At 46.0% G+C, this 24,268-nt stretch overlaps 1 protein-coding gene across 1 annotated transcript in view; it reads right to left on the reverse strand.

The window, feature by feature from the left end:
- The window catches only part of LOC142312786 (synaptonemal complex protein 2-like), a 62,382-nt gene that overhangs the window by 34,973 nt on the left and 3,141 nt on the right, over nucleotides 1-24,268 (reverse strand). Inside the window, exons 2-3 of the mRNA XM_075351776.1 lie at nucleotides 22,347-22,388; nucleotides 22,140-22,271 (exon numbers count right to left, since the gene is read on the reverse strand). Of these exons, the coding sequence (XP_075207891.1) occupies nucleotides 22,140-22,271; nucleotides 22,347-22,370 (156 nt within the window). The 5' untranslated portion in view covers nucleotides 22,371-22,388. The remainder of the gene's footprint in view (nucleotides 1-22,139; nucleotides 22,272-22,346; nucleotides 22,389-24,268) is intronic.

The raw sequence follows: 24,268 nt of genomic DNA on the forward strand, positions 1-24,268 counted from the left end.
TCACTAATTGCTGGGCTTGATGCCAGGTGACATTACACATCTGGTATCAACCCCATTTATTACCCCGTTTGCCACCGCACCAGGGCAACGGGATGAGTTGGGGCGAAGTGCCAGGATTGGCGCATCTAATGGATGCGCCACTTCTGTGGCGGCTGCGGCCTGCTATTTTTAGGCTATTTATTCCCACCCTGAGAATACCAGATCCCAGCTGTCAGCTTCACCTTGGCTGGTGATCTAATTTGGGGGGATCCCACGTTGTTTTTTTTAATTATTTATTTATAAATAATTAAAAAAAAAAAACAGCTTGGGGAGCCCTCCAAATTGATCACCAGCCAAGGTGAAGCTGTCAGCTGTGGTTTGCAGGCTACAGCTGTCTGCTTTACCCTAGCTGGCTATCAAAAATAGGGGGAACCCCACGTCATTTATTTTAATTTTTTTTTTTGGGCTAAATAGAAGGCTAGGCACCCTTTAGTGCAACATGAAAGTCACTGAAGGGCGCCAGCTTAGAATATGCAGGGGGGTGGGATGTTATATGTGTTTGCCATCTATCCATTCATCCATTGTAGCATTTTAGGCTGTGTGCCCACAATCAGGGTTTGCAGTGTTTTGGGCGCAGAGTGTTTTCCCTGCATCCATAACGCTGCGTTGTGCAGTAGAGGCACAGTGGAAGGATTTTTAGAAATCCCGTGCCCACTGTGCGTCTCTTCTCCGCAGAATAAACTGACCTGTGGTGCAGCTTCCCGAGCCTCAGCATGTCAATTTATGCTGCGGAGACAAGAGTGTTCTCTGCAGGTAGCATAGAGCTCCACAGCAGCCTGAACCCAAATCGTGGGCATGGGCAGCTGCGTTCTCCCGTGGACAACACTCACATCTCTGCAGGAAGTCTGACGCTGTGTACTAGACCAGAGGTTCCCAACTCCAGTCCTCAAGGCACACCAACAGTGCATGTTTTCAGGATTTCCTTAGTATTGCACAGGTGATAATTTAATCACCTGCAAAGGTGCTGAATCCAACACCCATGCAATGCTAAAGAAATCCTGAAAACATGCACTGTTGGTGTGCCTTGAGGACTGGAGTTGGGAACCTCTGTACTAGACGCCGTGTCTCTGGATCATGGTCACATAGCCTAACAGTGAGAAATTTGTTGCTACAGCAACATTTTTGTGAAGTACCTGTGGATTCAAAATGCTCACTATACTCCTGAATAAAATCCTTGAGGGGTCCAGTGTCCAAAATGGGGTCACTTGTGGGGGTTTCTGATGTATAGGTACCAAAGTGGCCCTGCTAATGTGACAAGGTGCGCGCAATTTATTTCAACTTTTCCAAAATTCAAATGGTGCTCCTTCCATTCCAAGCCCTCCCATTTATCCCAACAGAGCTTTTGGCCACATGTGGGGTATCCCTGTGCTCACAAGAAATTAGATAACAACCTGTGGGGTCCACGTTTTGTTGTTGCCTCTTGAAAAAGTGAGAAATGTGATGCTAAATCAACATTTTTGTGAAAAAAATGACAATTTCAATATGGCAACCTAAGCTTATCAAATTCTGTGAAGTATTTGTGGATTTAAAATGCTCAATATACACCTAGATAAAAGCCTTGAGGTGTCTTGTTTCCAGAATGGGGTCACTTGTGGGAGACCTCCACTGTTTAGGCACCTTAGGGGCTTTCCAAATGCAACATAACGTCCGCTAATTATTCCAGCCAATTGTTCAGTCAAATGGCACTTTTTCCCTTCCAAGACCTGCTGTGCACCCAAACTGTTGATTTCCACCACACATAAGGTATCAGCATACTCAGGAGAAATTGCACAATAAATTTTATGCTGATTTTTTCCGTGTACTCTTGTTAAAAAAAAAGCTATCTGGTTGAAGTAACAATTTTGTGGTAAAAATATATTTTTTTTATTTTCACAGCTCAACATTATAAACTTCTGTGAAGCACCTGGGGGTTCAGGGTACTCACCAAACATCTAGATAAATTCCTTGTGGGGTCTATTTTCCAGAATGGGGTCACTTGTGGGGGACCTCCACTGTTTAGGCACCTCAGGGGCTCTCCTAATGCAACATGGCGTCCGCTATGGATTCCAGCCAATTTTGCAGTCAAATGGCACTCCTTCTCTTCTGAGACCTGCCGTGTGCCCAAACAGTTGATTTCCACCACATACAATATATCACCAAACTCAGGAGACATTGCGCAATAAATTTCATGGTGATTTTTTTCCTGTTACCCTTGGAAAAAAAAGCTACCTGGTTGAAGTAACAATTTTGTGGTAAAATTTTATTTTTTTATTTTCATGGCTCAACGTTATAAACTTCTGTGAAGCACCTGGGGCTTCAGGGTGCTCACCAAAAATCTAGATAAATTCCTTGAGGGGCCTAGTTTCCAAGATGGGGTCACTTGTGGTTTTTTTTTGCTGTTTACGTACCTTAGGGGTCCTCCAAATGCGACATGGTGCCCGCAATCTTTTTCAGCCAAATTTCCTTTCCAAAATTCAAATATTGCTCCTTCCGTTCCAAGCCCTCCCATTTCTCCAAATAAAGGTTTCAGACCACAAGTGATGTACTACCGCACTCATAAAAAAGTGGGTAACAAACATTGGGGTCAAATTTTTGGAATTATCTCTTGAAAAAGTGAAAAAAAATTGATGCTAAAGCAACATTTTTGAGAAAAAAATGAAAATTTTCAATGTGATAATGTAACGTTATCAAAATCTGTGAAATACCTGTGGGTCCAAAATGCTCACTATACCCCTAGATAGAAGCCTTGAGAGGTCTAGTTTCCAAAATGGCATCACTTGTGAGGGGTTTCTTCTGTTTAGGTAGCTTATCGGACATGTAAATGCAACATGGTGCCCGCAATCTATTTCAGCCAAATTTGCTTTCCAAAATTCAAATATTGCTCCTTCTGTTCCGAGCCCTCCCATTTGTCCAAACAAAGGTTTCTGACCACATGTGGGGTATTGGCACGTTCATAAGAAAGTGGGTAACAAGTTTTGGGGTTCATTTTGTTGTGTTATTTCTTCTAAAAGTGAATAAATTTGGGGTAGAGCAACATTTTAGGTAAAATTTTATTTTTTGCTTTTTTTCATTCCACTTTGCTTTAGTTCCTGTGAAGCACCTGAAGGGTTAATAAACTTCTTGGATGTGGTTTTGAGTACTTTGAGAGGTGCAGTTTTTAGAATGGTGTCACTTTTGGGTATTTTCTTTCACCTAGGCCTCTCAAAGTCACTTCAAATGTGATGTGGTTCCTAAAAAAATGGTTTTGTGAATTTTGTTGAAAAAATGGGAAATTGCTGATGAACTTTGACCCCTTTCAGAAATTGCGCTAATGTAAAGTAGACAAGTGGGAAATGCTATTTATTAACTATTTTGTGTGACATAACTCTCTGGGTTAAGGGCATAAAAATTAAAAGTTTAAAAATTGCAAAATTTTCAAAATTTTCATCAAATTTCCGATTTTTTCACAAATAAAAGCAAAAAACATTGTTCTAAATTTATAACTATCATGAAGTGCAATATGTCACGAAAAAACAATGTCAGAATCACCGGGATCCGTTGAAGGATTCCAGAGTTATAACCTCATAAAGGGACACTGGTCAGAATTGCAAAAAATGGCCTGGGCATTATGTACAAAACTGGCTTCGTCCTTAAGGGGTTAAACAAAATTTGACCGGTGCAAAAGTATGGGCACCTGTTGTGAATGTTAGTTATGTTTTGGCTGCTGGGAGGCTCCCTCTTGTGGCCAGGAATGGTTTGGACTTGGACCAGGTGTGTTCTGCAGTGGGTGTTTCCTTTGCTAACTCTCTGCTTATTTAAGTCCTGGTCTGATTGCAGGCCGTTGCCGGATGTCAGTTGTTCTTTATATCTCCAGCCTGCTTAATCCTGCTTTACACCACATCTACTCCAGATAAGTGCTTGCTCTTTATTTATTGTCTGGTTCTTTTGCTTATCTGGGTTTGTCATTTGTTGTGGTTGGTTTCAGTTTATTTCCTTCCAGGGATTTTCCCCCTCAGTGGATTGTTGAGGAACTCCCTGCAGTTCTGTGTGGAGTATAGCTCCTTTGGGTCCATGTGTTTGTGGCTTGTTGAATTTGTTATAATTCTTGTTTTCTGTTCATTGGTATGACAAGGGCACCTGGTATAGGACGGAGTTCAGATCGAGCGATCTGAGGGCCTTTTTTGTACTATCAGGAAGTTGGTATTTTGCAGGGTTTTTCTCTGGTCACCATCAGTCCCTTTCCTGTTCTATTTTAGTCAGTGGGGGCCTCATGTTTTGCTAATCCTGTCATCTACCTGTGTATTGTGTTTTTCCTATATCACCGCAGTCTTTGAATGTGGGGGGCTAGCTATTCTTGTCTATTTTCTGAGGCAGATAGTTATTCATCTTTCCTACCTTTAGGATAGTTAGTTCTCCGGCTGGGTTCGCGGTGCACAGGATGTTAGTTCACCCCTCGGCTACTTCTAGTTGTGATGGTTAGTAAGGGGATGGCAGCTAGATTAGTTGCCAATGCTCTTGTCACCTTTTGCCAATGATTTGTGGTGGTCTTCCATGGTTCCGGATCATAACAGTACATCTGGCCAACAAATTTAAAGGGTACTCTTAAGGAGGAAAAAAAAGCTGCTGAGAAAATATTTTTTTTTTTTGTGTGTTTTTCCTCTTCTTCTTTGGGTTCTGTGGAAGATTTCTTTTTCTAGAATGGATGAATTGGGTGAGCGTGTTGCTCATCTTGATGCTAAAGTTCGTCATATAAGTCTTATCTTGCACAGACTCCCCTTGCAGAGCCTAAGATTCCTGTTCCTGAATTTTTTTCGGGAGATAGGGCGAGATTTTTGACCTTCAAAAATAATAGTGAATTATTTTTTGACCTGCGCCTAAGTCCTCAGGTAATCCCGTACAGCAGGTTAAGATTGTTATCTCCTTGCTGCGTGGTGACCCTCAGGAATGGGCCTTCTCTTTAGCGTCTGATGATCCGATTCTTAATGATGTGGACTCCTTTTTTTCAGGCCTTGGGATTATTATATGACGAACCCAATATTGTGGACCAAGCAGAAAAGGTCTTGTTGTCCTTAACTCAGGGTTTGGATTCTGCAGAAACGTTTTGTCAGAAATTTTGAAAGTGGGCAGCTTGAGGCGTCTGACTGTCCGGGGGTGGATTCGGTGGTCAATAGAATGCAGTAGATTTGGGGGCAGGTAGTGGATAAATTGTTTCAGTCCCAAGAAACTGCCCAAAAGTTTGCCAACCGGCGTCGGTCTGTTGGTCCCCGGTTTAAAGTAGGGGACATGGTGTGGTTGTCCTCTAAAAATATTCCTATGAGAATTCCATCTCCTAAATTTAAGCCCAGATTTATTGGACCTTATAAGATTTCGGAGATTATTAACCCTGTATCTTTCCGTTTGATTCTGCCTGCGTCATTTAAGATTCACAATGTCTTCCAAAAGTCCTTGTTGAAGAAACATGTGGAGCCAGCAGTTCCTGCAGCAGCGCTTCCTGACCCTGTTTTGGTACAAGGGGATCTGGAGTATGAGGTTGAAAAAATTCTGGATTCCCGTCGCAGTAGGCGTCAGCTTCAGTACCTTGTGAAATGGAAGGGTTATGGGCAGGAGGATAACTCTTGGGTTGTGGCTTCTGACATTCATGCGGAAAGGTTGGTTCGCGCCTTCCATCATGCTCATCCCGAGCGACCCGGTTGCGTGTGTGAGGGTTCGGTGACCCCTCCTCAAGGAGGGGGTACTGTTGTGAATGTTAGTTATGTTTTGGCTGCTGGGAGGCTCCCTCTGGTGGCAAGGAATGGTTTGGACTTGGACCAGGTGTGTTGTGCAGTGGGTGTTTCCTTTGCTAACTCTCTGCTTATTTAAGTCCCGGTCTGATTGTAGGCTGTTGCCGGATGTCAGTTGTTCTTTGTATCTCCAACCTGCTTAATCCTGCTTTACACCACATCTACTCCAGATAAGTGTTTGCTCTTTATTTATTGTCTGGTTCTTTTGCTTATCTGGGTTTGTCATTTGTTGTGGTTGGTTTCAGTTTATTTCCTTCCAGGGATTTTCCCCCTTAGTGGATTGTTGAGGAATTCCCTGCAGTTCTGAGTGGAGTATAGCTCCTTTGGGTCTATGTGTTTGTGGCTTGTTGAATTTGTTATAATTCTTGTTTTCTGTTCATTGGTATGACAAGGGCACCTGGTATAGGACGGAGTTCAGATCGAGCGATCTGAGGGCCTTTTTTGTACTATCAGGAAGTTGGTATTTTGCAGGGTTTTTCTCTGGTCACCATCAGTCCCTTTCCTGTCCTTTCCTATTTTAGTCAGTGGGGGCCTCATGTTTTGCTAATCCTGTCATCTACCTGTGTATTGTGTTTTTCCTATATCACCGCAGTCTTTCAATATGGGGGGCTAGCTATTCTTGTCTATTTTCTGAGGCAGATAGTTATTCATCTTTCCTACCTTTAGGATACTTAGTTCTCCGGCTGGGTTCGCGGTGCACAGGATGTTAGTTCACCCCTCGGCTACTTCTAGTTGTGATGGTTAGTAAGGGGATGGCGGCCAGATTAGTTGCCAATGCTCTTGTCACCTTTTGCCAATGATTTGTGGTGGTCTTCCATGGTTCCGGATCATAACAGGCACCCTTATCAATTTCTTGATTTGAACACTCCTAACTACTTTTAACTGACTTACTAAAGCCCTAAATTGGTTTTGTAACCTCATTGAGCTTTGAAGTTTATAGGCAGGTGTATCCAATCATGAGAAAAGGTATTTAAGGTGGCCACTTGCAAGTTGTTCTCCTATTTGAATCTCCTATGAGAGTGGCATCATGGGCTCCTCAAAACAACTCTCAAATGATCTGAAAACAAACATTATTCAACATAGTTGTTCAGGGGAAGGATACAAAAAGTTGTCTCAGAGATTTAAACTGTCAGTTTCCACTGTGAGGAACATAGTAAGGAAATGGAAGAACACAGGTACAGTTCTTGTTAAGCCCAGAAGTGGCAGGCCAAGAAAAATATCAAAAAGGCAGAGAAGAAGAATGGTGAGAACAGTCAAGGACAATCCACAGACCACCTCCAAAGACCTGCAGCATCATCTTGCTGCAGATGGTGTCAATGTGTATCGGTCAACAATACAGCGCACGTTGCACAAGGAGAAGCTGTATGGGAGAGTGATGCAAAAGAAGCCGTTTCTGGAAGCACGCCACAAACAGAGTCACCTGAGGTATGCAAAAGCACATTTGGACAAGCCAGTTACATTTTGGACGAAGGTCCTGTGGACTGATGAAACAAAGATTGAGTTGTTTGGTCATACAAAAAGGTGTTATGCATGGAGGCAAAAAAACACGGCATTCCAAGAAAAGCACTTGGTACCCACAGTAAAATTTGGTGGAGGTTTCATCACGCTTTGGGGCTGTGTGGCCACTGCTGGCACCGGGAATCTTGTTAAAGTTGAGGGTCGCATGGATTCAACTCAGTATCAGCAGATTCTTGACAATAATATGTAAGAATCAGTGACGAAGTTGAAGTTACGCAGGGGATGGATATTTCAGCAAGACAATGATCCAAAACACCGCTCCAAATCTACTCAGGCATTCATGCAGAGGAACAATTACAATGTTCTGGAATGGCCATCCCAGTCCCCAGAACTGAATATCATTGAACATCTGTGGGATGATTTTAAGCGTGCTGTCCATGTTCGGCGACCATCAAACTTAACTGAACTGGAATTGTTTTGTAAACAGGAATGGTCAAATATATCTTCATCCAGGATCCAGGAACTCATTAAAAGCTACAGGAAGCGACTAGAGGCTGTTATTTTTGCAAAAGGAGGATCTACAAAATATTAATGTCACTTTTATGTTGAGGTGCCCATACTTTTGCACCGGTCAAATTTTGTTTAAATGCGGATTGCAGGGCGTGTCCTGGCCATGAGGGAGTGAGGTTGAGCTTTGCCTCAGCTCCCCCTTATCTCCCAGGAAATCAGCTACTACATTAATTTTTTCGGCCCTCTATCCCGAACTATGAGCACGAGGAGGCAGAGGGGAGCTCAGGGACACCTTTCCAGGCAGAATCGAGGCAACATCCAGCGATTTCTGGCTAAACCAACAGTGGCACAGATGGAGCAGGAGGGAAGTAAGATGCCCGCTGGCCTTGTCAACTATGCAGCAGTGGCAGCGGGGGAGGGGGCGCACAGAGTACCTGTCAGAGGCCCACAGCAGGAATCCAGACGGTGACAGATCCTGTGCAGCTGGAGGAGAAGTGGGGTTTGAGGAGCCAGGTACTCGGAGGGAGCAGGCTCTGGTGTCTTCACAGCATGGGGAGCAGGTCCTGGCAGAGGGAGAGGAGGTGGACGGGCGGCAGGTGAGAGTCCTGGGCCATGCAGACTCTGCAGCTTCTCCTGGAGGAGGGGAGAGAGATCTGACTTTGCCCCTGAGCCCTTCACTGTCAATGGAGCTCCAGGAGGGACAGGAGGATGGGGCTCCCTGGACCTCCAGCCCATTGCTACTCAGTGGCACTGCAGCTGCTGTGACAGGCACAGAGGTCAGAGCTAATATAGAAGATATGGAGAGTATGGAGCACTCCACCAGCCATATTTCTCAGCATGTCAGCACTCTGGGGCTGGGGCAGGAAGGTTCCGGTGTCCTGAGGGAGCTAAGGGAGCTCAGAGCAAGAATCATCAGCATCCCATCCAGAGAGGACATGGAAGGCTGTATCTCCAGATTGGAGAAGGCGTGCAGGTCAGAGCTGACAGAAGTGCGTTTCAGTGTGCAGAATATAGATGCAAGGGTCCTGTCTCAGGAGACCCAATTACAAGAAATGCAGAAGGACTTATCCTCTCATAAAGAGCTGCTAGAGACCCAATCTCGCCAGCTCCACTACCTGACTGAAGCACTGGACGATGTAGAGAACAGAGGACGACACAACAACTTGAGAGTACGGGGTCTGCCAGAGTCCGTTGATTCCAGGGAACTCCCACGTGTCCTCCAAAGAATCTTCAACAAGATATTGGGGCTCCCTCCAGCCACGGAGATCGAACTTGATAGAGCACACAGATCCTTGGGACCCAAACCAGCGGACTCGGAGTTCCCGCGGGACCAGATCTGTCGGGTCCAGCATTATTTACAAAAGGAGTCTATTCTGCTGAAGCTCCGGGAAGGGGTACCGATCCTTTTCCAAATGATTAAGTCGCAGATCCTACCCGACCTCTCTCGTCTTACTCTCCAGAAGAGGAGAGCACTACGGCCTCTGTTGGAGCTCCTTCGGTCACGGGACTTGGTGTACAGCTGGGGCTTCCCTTTTCGGCTTCAAGTCCGCAGTGGCGGCCGAATGCACGTTCTTCATTCACCAGAGGATCTGACACCCTTTTCGGAGGCCTTGAATCTACCCAGAGTTGAAACTGAGGACTGGCCTTCTATTCCAAGAGAATTCTCGCGGGGGCTTCCTCAGCATCCTCCAAGAAGTAATCGCGGGGAGAGGAAGACGGGAGGAGGAGGTCGTCCCTCTACCAAGGACTGATGTTCGTCAAGACTGGGCTTGTATGCTTCTCACACTTTATACTGTACTTGAGTAGTATTGTTATTCGAGGGTTGGATGCGGAGGGCTTATTGAGGGGCTAAGTTTAATTTAATGAAGGCATGGGCGAGGTTTAACGCTAGATATAATAACTGACGTGAGTCGAAACGGTTCCCTCTCTCTGCCGCTACAATTTTGCCCTCCTGCCCCCGATTCTTGTAGTTTCATGCTTTTACAGAATTCCTAGCAGTTTCATATAGGACATGTATGGTTATGATTAACACCCCCCCGTTTTTCATGTTTCCTTCCGCTTCCTCCTTCTGTGTCCCCTTTGGACTTTTATCGCCTCTTTTCGGGCCCGTGCTCCTCGACCTCTCTCTTCCCCCTTTCTTCTTGCCCCCTGTGGCCCTCTGTCCCCCCTGTCCCCCGCCCCCCCCTTTTTTTTTCTCTCCTTCCCCCCTTCCTTTTTTTCCTTTCCCCCCTTTTTTTTTTCTTTTCTCTCCTTCCCCCCTTTTTTCCTTTCCCCCTGTTTTTTTTTTTTCTTTTCTCTTTCTGCCTCTCTCTTCTCCCTCCCTCCCTTCCCCTGAGGGGGGTGGGTGGGAATTGCGGGGCGCGCATCTGAGCTGGGGTTTGTCTGTGGTTTGGGTTTTATAATGAGGCCTGGGAGGGGGGGGGCTTCCGTCCTGGAAAGTACACGCCTGGTTTGGGTTTACGCGTCGCGGATTGAGTGACGCTTGAAAGCAATACCCAGGAATTACCGCATTTGTTGGGCTTACAGTTTGTAATCTTTGTTTTCCCTTTTCTTTTTCTCTATTTCACAGCCTAATCTTTTCTTGATTCTTGCCGCGTTTCTTGCTCCTTACTCCGGTCATCTCTCTTTCCCCTTCTTCACCCCTATCCTTAAGTGTGGAACCCCAGTGCTCGGCATGACGCAACTTAATTTTGGCTCCCTTAATTGTAAAGGGTTGAATGTGCCGCAAAAGAGATCACAAATATTTTATGCTATGCATAAACAGAGGACTCAGGTGTTATTATTACAAGAGACCCATTTTAAAGCAGGCCAGGTCCCAGTTCTTAGGGATAGATTTTACACAACATGGTTTCACAGCCCTAACCCGACTGCTAAATCCGGGGGGGTCTCCATAAGTCATTGGTGTTCTCCGTGATCGACTCTTTGGTGGATCCTGAGGGTAGATTTATATTTCTGAAGCTCCAGATTGGTGTGGGCATATATACCGTAGCTAACTGGTATTTACCAAACTCCAGACCCACTGTGGCATGCTCTTCCCTCCTGTCTCGGCTGGCGGAATTTGCAGAAGGGACTTTAATAGCTGGGGGGACTTTAATTTCACCTTTGAACCGGCAATTGATACCTCCTCGGGGCGGCGTTTTATTTCACAAAAAAGGATGTTGGCACTAGGGAAATAGTCGCAAGCATTACAATTGGTTGATATTTGGAGGGCACTGCATCCCATGGAGAGGGATTACTCTTATTTCTCCGCAATTCATTCATCTTACAGCCGTATAGATATGTTGTGGATTAGCCAACACGCCATGCCATGGCGAGCCCAGGCCTCCATAGGGTCTATATGTCTATCGGACCATGCACCGGTGTTCGTCCAACTCACTCCCCCAGACGGTTCGCGGCGACCATGGACGTGGCGTCTTAATAAAGACGACTTATGTGTAGCGGAAATACGACAGATGATGAGTGATTTCTTGGAAATTCACGCTCCGGACCAGACGGCCTTGCCGACACAGTGGGAGGCCCTTAAATGTGTGGTGCGGGGTATATTAATAAAGCATGGATCAAGACTTAAACGGGAGAGGGCCTCTCTGATTACCTCTTTGGTTCAGTGAATACAGACCTTGGAGGCATACCACAAAAACTCCTTATCGGCCTCGGTGTACGCTGAATTGGTGGGATCCCGGGAGGAACTTAGGGGGCTCTTAGATCAAAAATACTATGCACAGAGGGTACGTTTACAGAGATACTTATATGAACATGCAGACAAGTGTGGAAGGGCATTAGCCAGGTTTATTCACCCGAGGAAACTCATATATGTGTAATTCTGAAGCCAGTGAAAGACCCCATTAATGTCTCCAATTACCGTCCCATATGATTAATTAATATAGATGTCAAATTCTTTTCAAAAGCTTTCGCCAATAGACTGGCACCTTTGCTTACAAAAGTGATACACACGGACCAGGTGGGTTTTGTGGGGGGCCGAGAGGCAAGAGACAACACGAGTAAGACCTTTCTTCTGCTGGCTCGGGTGAAGGCAAAGGCACTACCTAGGTGTTTACTTTCCATAGATGCGGAGAAAGCCTTCGACCGGGTCAGCTGGAGTTTCATGTTGGCAGCGTTGAGACAGGTGGGGATAGGTGACAGGTTCCTTAGAGGAGTGGCCTCCCTTTATAGTACACGACTGCCAGAATAAAGGTAAATGGGTCCTTGTCCGCGCCAATTAGCATAAAAAATGGTACCAGACAGGGTTGTCCCTTATCCCCCCTCCTATTTGTTCTCGTAATGGAGCATTTGGCTTTGGCCATTAGACAGAACCCAGATATAAAAGGGATAGAGGTGGGAGAGCATCATTGTAAAGTGGCCTTATATGGAGATGACCTCCTCCTATACATTACACAGCCCCACATATCCTTTCCCTCCTTGGTTAAGGAAATTGAGAAACTTCGGACATATAAGCAACTTTAAAGTTAACTATAATAAATCAGAAGCCTTGAATTTCACTCTGCCGGGGAGGGAAGTAGATCATATTGCATCCAACTTTCCTTTTAGATGGCAGACATCGGCCCTGACTTATCTGGGGGTGGCGGTACCACGGGACAGTACCAAGATTTTTCACCTCAATTACCTCCCTTTGTTGGAACGCACTATAAGAGATCTTAAACAAATCGATAGACAGAAACTGTCCTGGTTTGGACGTATTAATGTCATCAAGATGGATGTTCTCCCTCGTTTTCTATATATCTTTCAAACGGCCCCTATAGCACTACCATCGTTTTTCTTTACCAGAATACAGTCAATTATTAACAAATTTGTTTGGGGAGGGAGGAGCTCTCGGGTGGGGAGGAGAGTGTTGAGTAGAGGTAAGGGAGAGGGGGGGGCAGGGTTGCCAGACTTTAAAAAGTACCACAAGGCGTCTCTTCTGCTGAGACTAATGGATTGGCAATTTAATAGGAGCACTAAACAATGGGTGAGTCTGGAGCAGGTTTGCTCTGAAACGCCCCTGCGGTTCCTCCCGTGGCTCACACCGCTACGGAGGGGACGGATAGATGGAGAGGCGGAGTTTCTCAGGGAATCCCTGAGGGTCTGGGACGTTGAGTACAGGCGGGGATCTCTCTCAAGGGGTCCTGGTCCACTCTCACCGCTTTTCTCTAACTCGGAGTTCCCCCCCATGGATGGGAGTCGAGCGTTTCTTAGGTTGGAGGAGGGGTGAGGACACACGGATAGCCCAGACTTTGCACGGTTTGGAAGTACCCCCCTTTTCGGCCCTTTTGCTCTCAGAGGGTCGGCATCCAACGGCTTGGCTGGAATACCTTCAACTTAGGTCCTTCTTGATGGTTGACAACAGACTTGGGCTTTTTGCGGCTCAGCCCACAAAATTTGAACAATTGTTTTTGAGGGAGGATTCTCCCGGGCATCTCTTGTCTCTGGTTTACTCCTTCCTGATTACAGAGGTGGACATGGGAGACCTTAAATATATCGAGAAGTGGAATAGAGATTTGGGGACTTTCATTCCTGAGGAGGACTGGAAAAAGTCCTTTATCCTCACTCATAAATTTTCCATCGCCTGTGCAGCACAGGAAAAAAAATATAAGATTCTGACCCGTTGGTACAGGTGCCCGGATACTCTACACGCAATATTTCCCAGGGTCTCAGATAGCTGCTGGAGGTGCGGAAGGGGAAGGGGGACAATGCTGCATATCTGGTGGGACTGCAAATTGATACAACCTTTCTGGAGGTCCGTGTTCAAAGCATACGCTGTGATTTGCGGAGAGCAGTTGGTGGGTTCCCCTCAGATGGAGCTGCTTTCAATTCTCCCGGGATCGCTTAAATCACAGAAAGCGGGCCTTCTGAGATACTGTCTTACGGCGGCACGCATGGTGATCCCGAGATACTGGAAATCGACTGGGGTGCCATCTGTGAGGGAGTGGCTTGCGGAGATGGCCATCATCCACAGGATGGAGTCCCTAACGGCAGAAACCAATGACTCAGTGGATAAATTTCTTAGGATCTGGACCCCCTGGCTCTTGATTCTCTACCATTTCAGAACCTTATTGGTAACGCATGACGCGTGTTACGTTAGTCCAATGTAGCGGCCCGAGTACTGGGGAAGTAATCCCTACCATGCCTTCCCTCCCTCTCTTTCTGTTGCTCTTCTCTCCCCCTTTTCCTTCTCTTCTTTTCCTTATCTTTCCCCCTTGCTACTTTCCTTTCTCTCTGGTTCTCGTTAAATCTTCACATTTTTTCCTTTTCTTTTTTGTTTTCGGCAGTAGCCCCACTTTGTTTGAGATGTAGTTCTCAATTGGAAGGAGATTGTCTGTATTATAAAAGGTGGTTACATGTCATATGCGTGCCTTATGATAGTTAGTAAGAGAAGGGGTGTTAGTTAGGATGTGGCTTATACTCTTCTCTGTAAGTTGACATGAAGTAATCACGTATTTGAATCTTCTTTTTTTTTTCTTCCTGTAAATTCTCGTTTACTTTAATAAAGATTAAACATAAATGTGGATTGCATATTTTCTGTTAGTACAATAAACCTCATTTCAATCCAGAAATATTATTCAGTCCATCAGTTATTAGATATATGAAACTGAAATAGCTGTTGCAAAAACCCAAATTGTTATAAAGAAGAAAGGTAAACATTAATAGGGGTGCCCAAACTTTTTCATATGACTGTAGCTTTACGCAGCCCAGTAATTCACCCGACGAGGACGGAGTCTTCACGAGTCGTTTTCCACCCGCTCCAGGATCGGCGTACTAGCGCAACGAGAGGCATAGGACTTCCCAAAACCATCCAGAAAATCCCAAGCGTGAACCCTGAGAGCAAGCTCACTCCGCTAGCCACGCGGGTGAGCGGGACCCGAGTAGTTTCAGGCAAAAGGGATCCACAAAGAGTAAACACAGTGCCAAGGGACAAGGCTTCAGACCAACCAGCAATGCCAAAAGGGCACGGACCCAGCGTACTCCAACAACGGCTACAGGGCATTCAGGACTTTGGTTTACCCGTTGTCTGTGTCAGAATCTCTGGACTGTGTGAGTACGTTGTGCCCCTCTCCTCCCGACGGGTCGCCCTGGGACACTTTCCACCTGCCCACGGAGGGGTTAACATGACAATCTGCCATCCCATCGCTTCCGGGCGCTCCCCCAAACGCAGCAGCGGTGTTATCCCACATTACCACGACCCGTGGGTGGCGTCACGAACTTTATTTTCTACACCCCTTGTAAATATAAAACCCCCCTTTTTCATTTGGAGCGGCCGCGTGACCCCGCCTCGGGTCCGGAGACCCTTCGAGCCACTGCGGATCCGGATCCGAGCAGCCCGTCGGCTGTCGCGGAGGCGGCACATTAGCAAAACCTAGGAACCGCTGCAAAGCCTTAAAGTTCTTAAGACGGTCCCAATTCAAAATTGCCTTCACCTTAAAGGGGTCCATCCTGAAATAATGTACCCCAAAAAGGGCATTTCCTGGATGGCAAACACACACTTCTCCAATTTGGCATAGAGCTTGTTTGCCCTAAGAACTTGTAACACCTATTTCAAATGCCCCTTGTGTGACTCAAGATCCTAAGAGTAGATTAAGATGTCATTGAGGTAAATGACCACAAACCTCCCCAACAGATGAGCACACACGTCAATAATGAAGTGCTAGAAGACTGCTGGTGCGTTAGTTAACCCAAAAGTCATAAACAGGTTCTCATAATGCCCCTCCGGTGTATTAAAGGCAGACTTCCACTCCTCCCCCTCTCGAACCCTGATGAGGTTGTAGGCCCCCCTGAGGTCAAGCTTTGAGAACCACTTAGCTCCCGTGATCTGATTAAAGAGATCCAGAATGAGAGGCACCGATTCAGATCCGGAAAATCCAGTCATGGTCACAGACCACCATCTTTCTTTTAGACAAAAAAGAAACCGGCTTCGACCAGTGAAAAAGAAGGGCTAATGTGCCCCTTGGCCAAACTCTCTGTAATGTACTCCTCAAGAGCCTGCCTCTCCGGTCCAGATAGCTTGTATAATCTGCTCTTAGGTAACCTTGCCCCTGGCTTCAACCTGATAGTGTAGTCGTACAGTCTGTGCGGAGGTAACTCCTGGCAATCCTTCACAGAGAAATACCTCCTGGAACTCATTTAAGGATTCAAGAACGCTGGGCGAGACCATAGCGACACATGACTCTAGGCAGTGGGCCTTACAGTACGGGCTCCATTGGATGATATGATATCGTGGGACCTCCAATCCACAACAAGGTTGTGAAGCGTAGGCCATGGCAATCCCAGCACAATCGGTGCTGGCAGATCTTTGAGTACCTGGCATGTAAGCAACTCACTATGCAGGACCCCCATCTGGAGTTTAACATCATGTACGCAGTCCCTGAAGGCCACCTGGGACAGGAGAGAAGAGTCAATAGCTATAATTGAAATCAGAGTGGGTAAGTTCACCACCTTTAACCCCACCGGATGGCCAAAACTCTCTTCAATAATGTTTGCCTCGCCCCACTATTCAGAAAAACCTTAATAGTGACCCCACGATCCCCAATAGTTACCCTAGCGGGGAGCAGACACTGAGTGGCCAATGTAGAGGATAAACGTAGGCCCAGGAAGGAATCTCCCAACCTTCCTAAGACTAAGAGTTTTCCGCCAGTCACCCCCCTTTCGGAATGTGCTGGCATGCATTAACATAGTGGCCCTTCTTCCCACAGAGAAAACATGCCCTGCCAGACCTATGAGTACGGGGGCTTCTCTCACCTGGGTGGTAACACCAAGCTGCATTGGTTCGTCAGAGACCTCCGGAGATGAAGCCAGGGAGACAGGCATCACCCCGGTGGATGAAAGCTCATGAGATATCTGAACGAACCGGCGATCTATGCGGACTACCAGCGCCATAGCAGACTCCAGCGAGGAAGGGTTCTCATACATGACTAGAGCCTCCTTGACGCTCTCTGAAATGCCCTGTAGGAACTGGCTCCTAAGAGCAGGGTCATTTCACTGAGTGTCCACAGACCAACGCCTGAATTCAGTGCAAAAATCCTCGACTCCCTTGTTTCAGAGTATGGATTTTGGGATCGGCCAGCGACACTTTGTCGGGGTCATCGTAGATGAGCTTGAATGCTGAAAAAAACCACCACCGAGCCAAACACAGGGGAGTCAAGAGGTAAGGAGAAAGCCCATGATTGTGGGTCTCCGCTAAGAAGGGAGATAACAATCCCCACGAGTTGGGCCTCGTCACCGGAAGAGTGGGGTCGCAGTCGGAAGTACAGTCTACAGGAATTCCAAAAACAGACAAACTGACTGTGGTCCCCAGTGAACCGCTCAGGAAGCGGCAATTTGGCCTCAGGGGCCTTGGTCACAACTCCTGATTGCCCAGTAGATGGGGTTTGGGCCTGCAGCTGAACTGCCCCCCTTAGCTCGCCCACCCTCATGGTGAAAGCCTGCATGCATTTAGCCAGGCTGGTGATGTAATCCATGAGCGAAGAGGGTTATTTTTTTTTTGTGCGGCCGAAGATAAGGTCACAGGGAGTACAGATGGCACAAGGGCTCCTGAGCTGACCCTAAGGCTGGGGACCCTGTGCTGTCCCTTGTCCCGACGGTAGAATTGGAGGTTGTCAGAGTCAAGCCACCACCGTCCCTGTCTCCTATCGGGCCCCGACCTAATACCCCCGCACCCTCCAACTCAGGGCTGGGCAGGACACCTTCCAAAAGACAAAGACACGGGGATAAACTGAAACTCACTCACACCACAAACATCCACAGAGGAGAGACAAAAGGCCTGGTGCGCACGTGCTGGTTTTTGCCGCGGATTTCCTGCGGTTTTGCTGCATGTTTCGCTGCATGTTATGTTCACAACATCTCTGCAGTGATTCACCAGCAAAACCTATGGGGAAAAAAATGCTGTGCGCACTATGCGGATTTTGACAGCTGCATGTCACGGATTCCCGCAGCAAAAACAATTGTCACTTCTTTTCCGCACGTCGCTGCGGGATTTCACTCCATTGACTGCCATGTAATCGTGAAATCCCGCAGGGAATAACGCAGGCAGCAAATTCTGTGCGGTTCATTGCGTTTTCCTGCGATATTCCCTCCGGTATTTCACAGTTTACCTGTGGTAATGTTCATCGCTGCCCTGCGGTTTGCAGGGAAGTGATGTCATTATGACAGGAAGAGGAAGCGGAGCAGAGAGTAAACACACACACATCACACTCACACATATCACAGACTCAGACATAGAATACACACAGATCGCACTCACACACAGACATAAAGAATACACATAGAAAGCAAACGGACATATAGAAAAAAAAACACGTGGGCTCCGCCGTATTTTTACCGTCCAGCTGAGGTAAGCACACAGTGGCGGCCCGGTATTCTCAGGCTGGGGAGGGCGAGGGGCAGGGTTAATGCCCCCCCCTCCCGCAGCCGAGAATATCAGCCCGCAGCTGCCCCGGGACTGTCACATGCATTATGCGGCAGTCCCGGAGTGTCCCCGGCTCTTCCTGTTGCCGTGATGCGGTGGCAATCAGGGTAATATAAGGAGTTAATGGCGGCGAATCGCTGCCATTTAAGTCCAGGCTTGATCATGGCAGCGTCTATGAGACAGCTGACATGATCAACCCATAAGTAAAGTGAAAAAACACACACACCGAAATATCCTTTATTTTAAATAAAACACAAAAAAGCCCCTGATTCACCCCTTCATTAACCCCTCCCGAAATACACAGCTCCGGCATAATCCACGTCCTCCGATGCTTGCATCCAGCCGCGACTGACACACAGCGCTGAATGCAGCCTCGCAACGAGACAGCAGAGGTAACCACAGGGCATTTCCCACGGCCGGTAATGTGAACAACACATTACCGTTCGGGAGAAATGCAGCGTGTGCTCACAGGGACTCTATCTATCTATCCCTCTATCTATCCTTCTATCTATCTTCTATTCTTCTATCTGTCTATCTATTTATCTGTCTGCTATCTATCTCAGAAGGAAATTACTTTTTTTTTCTTAATGTGCTTTATTGCATTGAATGCAGTAAAGCACATGTACCAACCCGCATGCGGCTTTCGGGTGCGGTTTGCCGCGTTTTTTTTTACCGCGGGTGCGGTAATCTTTCAGACCCTGCGGAATTTTCTTAAGAAAATTCCGTTTTCCAGTGCGCACAGGGCCTAAAGGCCCCGTTACACACAGAGATAAATCTTTGGCAGATCTGTGGTTGCAGTGAAATCATGGACATATTGTTCCATTTGTACACAGCCACAAACCTGGCACTGATTGTCCACAATTTCACTGCAACCACAGATCTGCCGCAGATTTATCTCTGTGTGTGACAGGGCCTTTAGTCACACCACGGAGCAATCATGCAGTCCAGACAACAAATCACTGTTCACCAAATGGAGGATCACCACGGACACTGGGATATTATAACTACAAGCAGAAACTATCTAAGGCTATATGCGCACTAGAAAATGGACATTTCTTAAGAAAAATTCGCACCCCCTGGCAGAATACCTCACCCATGGCAAAAAACACGGTAATAACGCAATTTTCATGTGGTTTCTGGCAACAGAAGGTCAGAGCGTTTGGCTGCGCATAATGCACCCTGATTTTCTGTTGTTCCTGGTGTAAGTATTCATTGTACTAAGTAGATTTCCTGGTGGATTTTCATCTATTCTCCTTTAGGACCCAGGAGAGCGCTCCTTCCATCCAGCTGATGATTATCAGTATTTCCCTTGTGCTTATATACTCCCACCTTCCCTGGACTTTTGATGGTGATATTATTCAGTTCATTCAGCTCTGGTCGCAAGCAGGAGGCTTGCTCTCATCTGTGGCATCTTGCTGTAACTTTGTTGCACTTCTACCTGAGTCATCTGTGGATAAGTAGTACATGCACTTTCCCGTGTCCTCCTTGTGTTTTCTATAGTGTTTAATGGTGTTGACGAAGAGCTCATTCCATCTGTTTCCTATTTAGGGCCCAGTACTAGGGATATCTGGGGTCATGTATCCGGCTCAGCTCATAGCTGCGGAACCTATATAGGGTGGGGAGGGACGCCAGAGACCAGCAGTAGTTTGGTCATGGGTCACCATCTTCCCCTTCCCTAGACACAGGGCTTCCCTTCCCTTCCGCAGTTTGCTTGGTACTTCCGTTTACTTATCATGACGGTATGCTTACAGCAATACCACATTTATATACTTTTTTTTAGGTTTTGCCACGTTTACACAATAAAAACAATTTCATAGAAAAAATAATTAATTTTGCATTGCTCTATTCTTTTTTTATGGTGCTCACTAAAGAGGGTAATAGTGTAACAGTTTTATAGATCTGGTTCTTCTACAACTATACTAAATATGTGTACTTTTTTTACATAAATGTATTTACTGGTATAATATTTTTTTCAATTCTTCATTGTGTGTGGGTTTTTTGTTTTTTAAATATTTTTTACTTTTTTTAAACTTTTTTTTACTTATTCCCTCTATGGGACTTGTAATGATCTACCAGGCCAACGTAGCTAGAAAACCTGGCGGTCATTATTTGACCTCGGTTTGCCATGGCAACGATTGTCAGCCCATGCACTCCTTCTCACAGCCTCCTAAATGCCTCAATCACTTTTGATAGTGGCATTTAGAGGGTTAAACAGCTGGGTGCGCTGTAGGCACTGTGCCTTGACAGCAAGAGCTTAGCTATCACGCTGGCAGCAAACGTGTGGCTGTGCTCCGCATGATCGGCATGCTGTACATATATGCCATCAGTCAGGAATCCCTATCAGAACATGACGTATACGTACCACAAAGTCGTGAAGGGATTAAATAAATGTTTACAGAGTTATGCCAATCAATAAATTTAAGAGGGCTGTCCGGGTTGCAATATGACATCAGGAGGGATCCAACACCTTGCATCCCCAGTGATAAACTGAAATTTGCAGCAGCTGGATATAAGTGATTTACAGAACAGTAAAAAGCAGCTCAGTATATGGATTGATAACCCTTGCTAAGTACTGCACTTTATCTCCTATTCACAGTACAGTACATACCGTATTTTTCGGACCATAAGACGCACTTTTTTTCCCCCAAATGTTGGGGGAAAGTTGGGGGTGCGTCTTATGGTCTGACAGTGGCTGCGGGGAATGAGGTGCTGCGGTGGAGCGGGTCATCGGGGGCACGAGCAGGCTGTAGCAGCGTACTGTGACCACGTGTGCCCGCTCATTACATATGCATGCCCATCCTCCCGCCCATTTCTCAGCACAGAAGCCGGCGCTGACAGGTGGGCGGGAGGACGAGCCGGTCCGCATGATCACCCCTGGCAATTACAGCCTGGAGTGCTCATGTGCGGCTGTTTTCACTGCTCCCCGCGCGGTCATCATCAGCGCGGGGAGCAGTGAATCAGTGTACTCACCCGTCCCCGTGTGTGGAGCCGTCCCCCTGCCGCACGCGATGTCTTCCTGTCTGTGCCGGTCAGCTGATCTGTGCTGGTCAGCTGATCGGCACAGACAGGAAGACATCGCGTGCTGCAGGGGAACGGGGACACACACACACACACGTGTCAGTGGTGCAGAGAGGAAGATGATCGGCTGCAGGGAGTGAGGAAAAGGTGAGTATAAACGTTTGTTTGTTTTTTTTCTCTGTGCTATAGGATACAGGCCATATACCAGGATGGTATATGAACACGATGGGGGCATATAGCAGGATGGTGGGTATATGAACAGTATGGATGGTGGGTATATGAACAGTATGGATGGTGGGTATATGAACAGGATGGTGGGTATATGAACAGGATGGGGGTGTATGAACAGGATGGGAGTATATGAGCAGGATGAATAGGGCGTATATGAACAGGATGGGGGTATATGAACAGGATGGGGGTATATGAGCAGGATGGATGGGTCGTATATGAACAGGATGGGGGTATATGAACAGGATGGGGGTATATGAACAGGATGGGGGTATATGAACAGGATGGGGTATATGAATAGGATGGGGGAATATGAGCAGGATGCTGGTATATAAGCAGGATGGGGGTATATGAGCAGGATGGGGGTTTATAGCAGGATCATATACAAGGCAGGAGGATCATTACCAGGATGGGGTACCTTAGTAGAGAATTTGGGGACATTACCCCCATAACAATGTCAGCAGCAGATCCTCGCCCCATAACAGTGTTTCATGACCACATTTTTTTGCTTAAAGTTTTATTTTCCTATTTTCCTCCTCTAAAACCAGGGTGCGTCTTATAGTCCGAAAAATACGGTATATTTGGTCACTGCAGGAGTGAATTTAAGAATTTAAGCTAAATGGTGGGGTTGTCTAGTGTCAGTTTCATACCAATCTCATATTTATGCCACAGACAACCTCTTTAATAAAACATAATACATTATAACAGCTTCAATATATGTAATCTAAAATATAACAAAAGTACAGTGCAAATACCCTGGAAACCAGCTGGTCAAATTTCAGAAGCAACTCCTTGCTACATTTTTGAGGACTGGGCTCTTTCGTTAGAAGTTCTTCAAGGAAACGAAACTCATGTCTTCTTAAAGCATGATCAATGTTTGCTTCTAACTAAAAATAAAAAAAAAGATCCTATCACCACTCAAGTGTGCTAACCATTACCAGCCATGTCTTGCTGTGCTATACCTTCAGATCTTCTTTAACAGGCATTGTGATAGAGAATATGATCTGTAAAAAAACAATGAATAATTGAAAGTACAATTATATTGTATGTATAATGTAAAAATAAGCAGAACGTAAGGACTGATTGTCCATGATTTAAAATAAATGTAGCTAACAGCAGAAAAGTTAAAGGGGTTGGCCACGTTTTCTGTAGACGGATACCCAATCGTAGTCGACTACGTTCGGTTGTCCGTCTGCAGAAAACGTACATGTGCAAAAATGGTACAAAACAGAGCACACACTAACGTAGTGTGCTCCATTACAGTCAATGGCCCATCAGTGTCCTTCACCCTACAGAACTGTAGGGTGCTGATTGGTTGCCATGGCATGTGGATGTCTGTAGAAGGAGATTATCATTTATAGACCATCATTTTAAAGTCCCCTACGTTGCCTAAAAAATAAAGACAAAAATTAAAAATATATATTTTAAAAAACATAATAAAAAAAAATAAAAATCACCCACAGTTTTACAGGTTAAAAGTAGAAAAAATATAAGCATATTTGATATTGCCGCCTCCGTAAAAGTCAAGTTTACCAATTTATAAAACGAATTAAGTTGTGTAACAAAAACCCAAAGATTATCATTTATAGACCATAAGTTAAATGATCGAAGTCAAGTCCCCTATATTACCTAAAAAAAAAATAAAGACACAAATGAAAATATATATATATATATATATATATATATATATATATATATATATATATATATATATATATATATATATATATATATATATATATATATATATATAATTTTTTTTTTTTTTTTAAATATAATAAAAAAAATACACAAAAAGGTGAAAATTCACATAAATCTGGTAAATAAAATGTAAATCTTTATTGATACATAATGATAAAATTACAATATAAAAAGAGGGGGGAATTAGATACAACCAGATGATATGAAAAAAACTTATAGGCTAGAGCAGAGGTCTCAAACACGCGGCTGCTTCTTGCGGCCCCCAGGCCCGTGCCCCTGTTGACTATCGCGGCAGGTGCAGAGGCCGATGCCACTGTCTGCGCTTTATGTCAGATGAATGTTTTGCCAGCACTGCACGCGCAGAGAGCTTGACTCTGCGCGCGCTGCGCCGGCAAAACATTCATCTGACATAAATCGCTGACGGTGGCTGCGGCCCCTGCACCGGCCGCGATAGTCACCGGGGGCACGGGCCTGGGGGCCGCACGAAGCAGAGATGAAGCAGCCGAGGGAATGCGGGACAGGTGAGAAGAATGGTGTTTTGGGTTTTTTTGTGTGTGTATGTGAAGGACGGCACACTAACCCCTTAGCGACATATGATGTACTGGGTACGTCATGGCTCCCCGGTGGCTGTGATCGCTTTGCAAATCCCTTAGATTCGGGGTGGAGGGGACCTCAGGAGGGGTGGTGTTTCCTCCCCGGACCTACGGAGGCTGTGATTGGCTGAGCGGCGTTCGTCAGCCAATCACAGCCACTGTAATGTTTCAGCCATTGAATATGGTTGAAACATTGAAATCCAGCCATGATCAGTGCAGCTATAGCCCTGATCATTGGCTGGAGCTGGGTGACCTCTGTTTCACCCGCCCCCAGCTCTGATTGGAGAGACCGGCCTAGTGACCGATCTATCCAATCACTGTGGATCTGGGGCCTGAGACGGTCGGTAAGTTATAACGCCACTGCTCCCTTTCAGCCGCCGCCACTGCCCCCCACCTATTACTACAGGATGGGGACATTACTATAGAATAGGGACAAGGTGATCACATTACTATAGAATAGGAACAAGGTGGGCACATACCTATAGGATGGGGACAAGGCTGGGGGCATTACAAGGATGGGCATAATACTATTGGATGGGGACATTACTATAGGTTGGGGACAAGGTGAGCACATTACTAAAGGATTGGGA

The sequence above is a fragment of the Anomaloglossus baeobatrachus genome, chromosome 5 (genome assembly GCF_048569485.1).
Source record: "Anomaloglossus baeobatrachus isolate aAnoBae1 chromosome 5, aAnoBae1.hap1, whole genome shotgun sequence".
In the NCBI taxonomy this organism is placed as follows: Eukaryota; Metazoa; Chordata; class Amphibia; order Anura; family Aromobatidae; genus Anomaloglossus; species Anomaloglossus baeobatrachus.